The sequence below is a fragment of the Asterias rubens genome, chromosome 7 (genome assembly GCF_902459465.1).
Source record: "Asterias rubens chromosome 7, eAstRub1.3, whole genome shotgun sequence".
NCBI classification, from domain to species: Eukaryota; Metazoa; Echinodermata; class Asteroidea; order Forcipulatida; family Asteriidae; genus Asterias; species Asterias rubens.
In genome coordinates this window covers 1,848,975-1,858,792 of record NC_047068.1, presented here as the reverse complement: position 1 = coordinate 1,858,792, position 9,818 = coordinate 1,848,975, and the positions used below count along the sequence as shown (strand labels likewise).

General features: G+C 36.2%; 1 protein-coding gene across 1 annotated transcript; it reads left to right on the top strand.

Moving 5' to 3' along the window:
- The first annotated feature begins 4,745 nt into the window (after nt 1-4,745).
- On the top strand, nt 4,746-9,449 carry LOC117292700 (activating transcription factor of chaperone-like). Its single transcript, XM_033774840.1, has 3 exons — nt 4,746-4,912; nt 6,464-6,742; nt 7,461-9,449. Exons 2-3 carry the CDS (start codon nt 6,553-6,555, stop codon nt 8,294-8,296), a joined length of 1,026 nt encoding a protein of 341 aa, XP_033630731.1. The 5' UTR covers nt 4,746-4,912; nt 6,464-6,552; the 3' UTR covers nt 8,297-9,449.
- The last annotated feature ends 369 nt before the right edge of the window (nt 9,450-9,818 follow it).

Here is a 9,818-nt window from a genome sequence, read left to right as displayed (position 1 = left end):
ATAAGACCTGAGTTCAATATATAGTGTATTTAAGCATTTCATGCAATACCTTGGCACTCAAGCTTAAGCATGAGCTAAGTTATGCCTAATGCTGTCATGCATACATGTACTCGGGATAAGACCTGAGTTCAATATATAGTGTATTTAAGCATTTCATGCAATACCTTGGCACTCAAGCTTAAGCATGAGCTAAGTTATGCCTAATGCTGTCATGCATACATGTACTCGGGATAAGACCTGAGTTCAATATATAGTGTATTTAAGCATTTCATGCAATACCTTGGCACTCAAGCTTAAGCATGAGCTAAGTTATGCCTAATGCCGTCATGCATACATGTACTCGGGATAAGACCTGAGTTCAATTAAGTTCCCTTAATCAAATAATGCTACAGTAAACTCATTGTGGTGGCCAGAACGGTTAATCCTAAGGATTACCTACCAGATTTTGTTGGCATTAAAAACATTTATTAAACAATAAGTGTTATCTAAAACTTTTAAGTGTACCGCTTATGATTGGTTTCAGTTGTCAAAGAAATGAAATTTAGGAAAGGTTTAAGTTAAATTTAGGGAACAACTTGTTTTTAATACGCTTAAGATAAAAAAAACTGTAATAGAACCAGATGTTTCCCCCCCCAAAAAAAAAAAACCCCCACCAAAAACATGTTTTAATTTTTATTTATGTAAAACAGTAATCTGTCATTATTACTGTGTAGTTTTTTCGGGGGAATGGAAATAAATTTTGCTACAATTTCCAACATCATTTATGTTGTTCACCTCCCCCGCTAAAATACTGTCTTTACATGTCTCTAAGACAAGTTCATGAACAAGTTAGTTTTTTTCCTGTTTGCGTTTAACCAAACACTGAAACAATTGAATTTAAAAAATACATCTCAATTAATTGATAGGGCTAAGTTGTCAACGATATTTTTTACAATTGTTTGTTTTCCCGAGATAATATAAGTTGATTCTTTTGTTCATGTTTTTAATTGATTAATTTGTAATTAAGTCTTGGAAATGGTGACAAAGTCACTGGTCTTTAATTTGTTTAGCTAACTTGTAGGATGGCAATCATTATTAAGCATGTCGTTGATATTACCAAGAGTGGTCCAGTTTGAAACATCTTAACTCCTAACTAATAAGATAATGCTTCAAAGTCCTCAATAGACCCTTCCCATGAAACATGTAAATTGCACATAGCGTGTGCGCACTAACGTTTTGGTTGGCAAAATGAGGGAACATCACGCTGTTTTGTACACCGCTAATGGGTGCGTGACACAGACGCGATTGCGCGTCTGCTTAGTGCACAACTCTGTGGCGTTTGCCAACCAACAGGGTCTGTACGCATGCGTCAATGTAATTAGCATATTTCGTAGGAAGGGTCCATTCTTAGAGGGGTGCTTCCAAAAATTATTGTTAACTCTCTATTTATAGGTGTAAAAGTTGGGCACTTCCATGCATGCCCAGAGAAAGTTGCATTAACTGAAATTCCATTGAAGTTGGGAAACGTATTGCATCATCTGTAGTATAAGAATATCCATTACAGTCAACTCTCGTTATAACAAGATCACTTGGGCTTGCCAAATTGCCTCTTGTCATAAAAGGACAGCTTAAGACAGAAACACAAAGTAGAGATGAGATTTGGGACTTAAAACTGTAGTCTTTATAGACGATGTGAACTGCGACATCAAATGTTTACAAAAGAGCCACAGAGTCTGGACTTCCTGCAGGCACGCTTTTGTACACAGCCTAATGTAAGAAAACAAAATCTTATATTTTATGGAGATTTTACATTCATATCTCTTGGATTGATGTGGAAAATTATGACACAAAATGTTAACTTTCCCATATGGCCAGTGCAGTATCTTGCCTGCCAGACTAGCCAAAGAATGTACAAGGTCACACTTGTTGTAAACAAAGGTCACATGGTCTATCCACAGTTCTCTTTATCGTGAGTGTTGACTGTATGCATTAAGTACCCATACCTTTAAATGTTTTTTGGGGGATGTTTGAGCAAAAGCAGCTCCAATACAAAAATATGTTTCAATTGTTTAAAACTGCTTCCTATTCTTGACAATTGATGTTTTGTTCTGTGTCTGTAGTTACTGGATGTCATTAAGTATCAATGAGCCACAAGGAAAGTTGTGATGAAGAGGTACAGAAATGACACACTGTATGGTATCTGTACTATTGAAGGACTTACACAAAACAACCAGGAATAATGTGTAGCTTGACTCCTTATAATTTAGTACAAAAAGTTAATTCGGTATACCATCAATATTTAGGATTATGCGTTGATTTAAAGAGTATTTCTTAGCTTTGCGTTAATAAGGACCAAATATCAGATTGGACATCATTTTAAAGTACTAGACAAACTATAAGAAGGATGAAGTGATTTTAAAGGCAGTGCACACTATTGGTAATTACTCAAAATAATTATAAGCGTAAAACCTTACTTGGTAACAAGTAATGGGGAGCTGTCGATAGTTAAACACATTGTGAGAAACGGCTCCCTGTGAAGTAAAGTAGTTTTCGAGAAAGAAGTACATGAATTGGATTTTGAGATCTCAGATTTAGAATTTGAGGTCTCGAAATCAAGCATCTGAAAGCACACAACTACGTGTGACAAGGGTGTTTTTTCTTTCAAAGGTATCATGCAACATCGACGACCAATTGAGCTCAAATTTTCACAGGTTTGTTATTTTATGCGTATGTTGAGATACACCAAGTGAGAAGACTGGTCTTTGACAATTACCAATAGTGTCCAGTGCTTTAAGTTTATTATTTGTAAATCAATTATTGATCATAGTATCTTTCAATAAATTAATGAATATATATTTCTTATTTTTTAATTACAATCTTAGGTTTTATGGAATTGATTTCAATGTATAGAATTTGTGATTCATTTCTGTCTGGAACTCTAGTTGTTACTGCTTTGTTATGAAATGTTTAAAAGTTGTGAGTGAGTAATGAACAGACTTTTCAGCAAAATGACTAGCGTAGAATGGTATTCTCTAATATGAGTGTAGGAATTAAGACAATGCTGACCCCCTGAATCCAATTAAAGTAATAAGCATATATAGCATTAATTAATACTGATTATCTGGTTAAATATTTCAGTTTATTATTCCAACATAAGCTGCAGTTATATGGGATTCAAGTAGATTTGTTTTTTAATTTTTTAGCTTGTGACTTTGTTCTTCGTGTAGCGTATTATTAAAACCAGGGCTATGGTCTCGGCTGTATGAGGGACATGCCTAAATGTTAAATTTAAAACTAATTGTCCGCATTTTACTGCGGTTGAAATTTTAATGATTGTATACAACATTCAGAGCTATGTTAAAACAAATTATATTTTCAACTTTGTTGGTTTAAATCTTTGAGAAAATGGAGATTATTTTTGAAATGGAAACCCCATTTGGTGTTGACAGCATTTGCATTGCAGAGACCACTCCAATTGTTATTGTATGAATAACTTGGTTAGTGTGATTGCGCTCGATTGGGTTTATGTGTATTTGTATCCATATGCCATGACCGTGCTTTGACATGAAGGAGCTGTGATCTGGGAAAACTGTTTTCTTTTAATAAATATGTGTCTGGAAAACATCCAGAAATATAATCTTGAATGTATCCATTGTTGATATTGTTGCTTGTGTTTACAACATAACTTCATTTGTATTTCCTTACTATTGTTTCTTCCTGGCTTCAGGAGACAGGTGCTTGAAAAAAACCGTTAGAAACCTCTGTTTGGACTTTGATGATTTTAAGTTGGTTTGTTGTTGGATATGTTTGTATTAGGCATTTTATTTGTTTTAGTGAAACACTTTTTTATGTTCAATAACTATCTCTATACTCTGAAAACTTGACAACTAAGGATGCTGAAACTTCTTCAGACAAATTTTCTTCCAAGCATGAGGCAACGGCCTTTGTTTGGCCCTGGTTTTTGGCCTTGGTGGCCCTTCAGAAATTTCTCATGTATTGACTTTAAAGATTTCCAAAGTGCCCTTTCAAAATGAAAATGGTCTTGCCCTTAAGATTCCAGGCTTGATCTTTATTCATAGTAAGTATCAAGAAGATTTATTCTATTCCCCCAATTATCAACACATCGAATTGAAAGACTGTAAATATAAAGAATTGTGAAGAAGTTGTAATGGCGTACTAGTTGGGAATTGTGTCTACCTACATGGAATTTTTTTCAAGAAAATATAAGAAGAAAAAACCACTGACGCAGGTAGGTACAAACAACGCAAGTTTTTTTTTTGATATAATACACAATTTGCATTGCAAGTTTGTTTACAACCAGGTTAACGAACTTTGCTCGTTGTAATCCCTAAAAATAGACAAGCATGAACATGAAAATGTCATTGCCGCAACTAACCAATCAGCATCATTCCTTCACGTGATCGGTCTAACGGGCCCATGACGTTGACTGTGACGTCGGCACTTTCTGATGCAACTTTTGCTGATGCTAAAAATAGACATGCGCGTAAAAACTATAAACATCCGCAAGAAAATAGTTACCAATGTAGATTTAATTCACATCCAAAAATTATTAACAATTGAAGAAGAATTATAATTCACATCTAAGCCAAATAAATAATTAAAGTTAGTGAAGTTTGTTGAATTTCACGGAGATATTTATAGTCATTTTGGGTGATTCTTTCATTTGCGCATTAATATAATGATGTCATTATGTGAAAAGACCAATTCATTATACAAATACACTGTATTACATTTACTGCATGCGCCACGTTTTATATCACAACTTTTTTCTACACACGACATGAGAATACCAAACCACGAACCCTACCAAAAACGAAGAAGAAAACCGTCATAATGGCTGCCTAGCGATCCCAAAACTGCCCAACAAAAGTGCAAATCCGACAGGGTTGCACCTCCGCAAATTAAACATGGCGTGAGTACATTTTCTATGTCTAATTTTCATGTAAAAACTTTGATGTTTTGGTATTTTTGTAAGTTTCCTTCCGCCATTTTGACCATTGACGGCGCACTGTTGTTAGCACTCTGTAATGTAATACACTAACTATGCAGCATATGGCCACTGAAAATGTGCCGACTTTTAATAAGTTCCATTTATCCATGTTCTTGAATTCATCGTTCTGCTATTTTATATTTTAATTTAAAATATCTGTATTGTCTGGCACTGGGTTTTGTATGGAGTACGGTAGATATATAATTAAGTAGATATTTTTGACAAGAGAGACTTAGCCTTGGCCCTTGGGAGTAGATAATTCATTGTAAATTGTTTATACATTTTTGCATTGTAAAAAATTTGGACCGCAAAAATTAAATTTAGTATAAATTAAATTGTCATTGTCGTGTTTCAAACATTTGTGTGGCTCAGAAAAAAATGGAATAGGCCTATAGTTTTTTCTAGCTTTATTGTAGTTTTGATAATGTAACCGTCACGTCCAAATTATGCCAGTCAATATGTGGTTTTTTAACACACCTTGGTCTTAATTAAATGTGAAATAAGAACGGAAATCTGGAAAAGAAAGGAAGTGTTGTAGTTGCTGTTCACGGTTCACATCAAGAGAGGGGGCTGTAACCAGGCACTATTTTAAAAGACCTACAAAAAAACACGCAGGCGCACCCCACGTGACCGTATTTCAGCCAACCAGAATACAGACCAAGCAAGAGGTGTGTTATAAAATGCTTTATTTGGACTTGGTCCTTGAACTTTTTTTCACTTGTAAATATAAGATGTCGTGTTCCCTGATCGCACACTTTGCACCTTACAGTACGACTATACTCTACACTACAAGAGGAATGTACTACACCATAGAGATAGATAGATAGATGTACTCGTACTTTGGATGCATTCATGGGAGGAATTCGCATGGGATTTATGGAGTTTTTTGTCAACAATACATTTTGTCAATACTCCATACCATAGTTGTCACAGATAGAATATCTAGGCCCAGTTGAACTCTGGACTAAATATTAATTTGAACACTTGGGTCTGAGCCATACTACAGTGAAACAATTGTTTACATCAATATTTCAGTTTCAACAATTATTGACCCTTTCAATCATTCAATAGGCCTAGCCCTAGGGGGATGTCAATAATAATATGAACTAGGCCTATATTTTAAAACAAATATGAAGTTTAGTGATCTTTCTAAGTTTTATCAACTTATTTAAACCAACCAGGCCCAGAAAGTTATATGAGATAGTTAATTAAGTGGAGGACTGTTAATCAATGACTAAAAGAAGGTCAATATTTTATTCATCTAGTATTAAATACGCCCAGATGGCATTGTATAAAATGTTCTGGACAAAAAATGAAAGTGTGCTATATTGTGAGACTCTAATTCCTGACACACAGATCATGACACATTATTTTTGTATTGTTGTAGAAGGAAATAGTACCATAATTGTGTTCATTAGTTGCCCATTTGTTCTTATTATGGATTAACTCAAGTCTTCTTTCCTGTCATTGCAGTTCGCTAATGATGCGCACCTTCACAGGTACCCAAACTGGGTCAGCTCAAGACTTACAACAAAGCTTCATTTATTCTCAAGAAGAAATCCATGATCAAGGAAAGCAAGATGTCCTTATACAGCATGGAATTGGACGCAGTGACCTCCTTCTTGGGGGAGGAGCCCAGCTTATGGGCAACAGAGAGGGATGATCTGTTTAAGGTTCAGGGTACAGAGCTTGGGAGCTCTGCATCCCTGGCAGATGAGCTGCTGGGAGAACTTGATGGACAGTGCATAAAAGGTACATCAAAGACCTGAGCCCAATTTCATAGAGTTACTTAAGTGACAAATATTGCTTAATAGAAATATTCTGCTAAGCAGAAATGAGCAGGATACTAGGTACTAATTTTACATGTGACAGGTCACCTTATTCTGGTGAGCATTGTTTTCTTGTGTGTAGCTACTTGTTGAGCTAAAGCAGCTCTTTTGAAATTGGGCCCTGTGCCCTTTTTTATAGAGTTGCTAGAGCTGCTTAATCACATACAAAAGTGCATAACAAATGCTTACCACCAGGGCAACGCAATAAGCTAAAATACCATGTATTTTGTTTCATTTGTAACTGGGGTCCTGCGCATTCTTGAGAAGCACATTATTGCTTCAATGTGTTGGGCTTCAGCAACTCAATGAAATTCACCCCTCGGTTTGAGGCTAAATTTACTGATTGAACATGTTTATGGAGACTTCATGATAGGTTGTTGGCATATGAAATCACATTTGAGAACACAATACTGCAGGTCTCCAATTAACCCATGGCACCCACAGCAACTGCTGTGTTGCCCTTTAAAAAGTTCCAATACAAATTATATTTTGCTCATAGAAGTGCCCCTTACTTACTAGAGGAAAATTGCTGTGCCCCATCAAAGCAACATTCAAGGCCTGACACTGTTAATTATTCAAATCAAAAATAAAAAACTTGGCGATTGTTTTACTTAATGTTTTTCGTATACTTTTGTATACAGAGAGCTCTCCTTTTGAAGATCTCCCAGAATGGATGTCCGAGAAAATTGCTCTGGCTGAATGGATTGATGCAGCAGACATCATGCCACCAGACTTGCTGACCACGGTTCCCTTGGCTTTATCCAATGAGGAATCCATTGAGCCAGCAGAAGAGCTTCTTCAGTTGTTGATGGTGAACGAGGAAATCCCACCTCAACCTCCATCGCCAGGTGAAGAGACGGCTTCAGATCTTCTAGCATTGTACCCAGCAGCATCACTCTGCTCCCCTGATTCCCCACTCTCCCAAACCTCAGAGGATTCCTCAGTGTTTCAGAACTCTGAAGGTTCATCGTTACCCTCTTCCCCGTATGACTCCAAACCACAAAGTCCAGAAGCTCAACTCACAGCTGAGGAGTGTTTGTGGCAAATTGCAGACGGACTGACATCCATTTTCTCCAATGAAATCTTGAACGATACCAACACCGATGTCGTGTCTCAGCCAACCCCCGAGGCCGGATCTTCACCAGCGTTTTCTCAGTCAGGAGAAGAAGATGAAGAGCTGCTTGAAGTAGAAACCCCGCAGAGAAAATCAAAGGCCAAGCCTAGGCTGAAGACCGTCAAGGACCCAGGGATTAAGAAGACCAAGAAACGAGACCAGAATAAAGTTGCCGCCACGCGGTATCGGGAGAAGAAACGTGTTGAAGCCAATGTGCTTATGACAGAACAGATGGAATTAGAAGAAAAGAACTCTGAATTGAACGATAAAGTTGAATCACTCTCAAGAGAGATTAAGTATCTTAAAGATCTTATGGTGGAGGTCTATAAGGTCAAAGGAGAACTGAAAATTTTAAGGAAGTGAAAGTTAATTTTGATGTGTTGTCAGTTTGTAAACAATGATGCTTTTTGTCACATATGCTTTATGCACAAGTTTTGTAGTGCAAGTTGTAGTTAATAAACAATATTTCGGGATGATTGAGTCGGTTTACAAATATTGAACAATGAAAAGTATGTTTGGTTGTAAAACTTGTAATTTAGATTAAAGCGCTATTGCGCTGGCATCTGACCGAGTCGATTAGAATCCAGCGCATTAATCTCACTAGAAAGGTACACTTCTATCATTATTTACAACCAAATTTGTAATTGAGATTCATGCGCTGGCTCCTAATCGTTTCGATCAGAAGCCAGCGTATTGATCTCTATTGCAAGTTTGGTTGTCAATCATGGTAGAAGTGCACCTTTCTAGTGAGATTAACGCGCTGGCATCTGATCAATTCGATTAGAAGTCAATTTGGTAATCTCACTATCAGGTTCACCTCTCATAATTTACAACCAAACAACCTAAACATGAGATTAAGGCGCTGGCTTCCGATCAATTCGGGGAGCCAACATTATCAATTTGACTGTCTTAAAAGCTTCCATGTTTTGACCAATCAATATGGCTCAGTTCTAGAAATAATTTGTGAAATAATGACCAACTTCTTAAAAGACTCAAGGACTCATTTTAAACTACATTAAATCAGTTACTTTCCATGATAAAATGATAATAATGAATTTGTAGTATTTGAAACCCCTGCTGTTAAACCATAACAGACCAAATGACTAAGTACAAGGCTTGGGTTTGATGTCAAAGGCCATGTTTAATAACTGTTGAATTTAAAACTACGCAATTCTCAATACTGACATGCTCTCTGTTTTGTAACACACGCCTGCCAGTGTTCAGACTTTTATGTAGTTTTTGTGAATTGATCAAAAACATGTAAATATATTCCTTCGCATATAATGTAGTAGGTGACTTGTATTTATCAGGTTAAACTAAATTAGTTGTATTTATTTATTTAGACATTCAGAACGATTGATGACTGAAGGTTCGGTTGTCTTTCCCCTTTTTATTTTAAATTGCAATGTAGGTGTTATTAATTAGTCTGGGAACCATTTGCAGTGATAGACTTAAAGCTTGCAATGTTCAGTTTTAAAATGCAGACAAAGTAATAAAAAGAGATGTTAAAAATTAATTTAAGTTTCTATCATAATTTTTTGTTTTTTTCCCCGAAAATTTAAAGCTTAAATTAATGAATTTGGAGGTCTTGTGCTATTATGGGATTGCAGTTTAGGAGGATCTCAGAGGATTGGGGCAATTACGGGCTTCTGATTTGAGAGGATTTAGAAGGAAATGGATTATGTGGTTATAATTATTTGACACCAGAGGAAATGGAAATTGGTCTAATATTATGTGCAGCAAAAAAAGAGGTATGGGCTGTATGGGGATTGAGAATGTGACTGGAGAACTTGGGCATAAGAATTTGAGGGAAACCAGGAGAAAACCAGGAAGATTTGAAAAGATTTGGGCTCTAAGTAGAAGGTTTTGGGACTGTGTGTTAGCA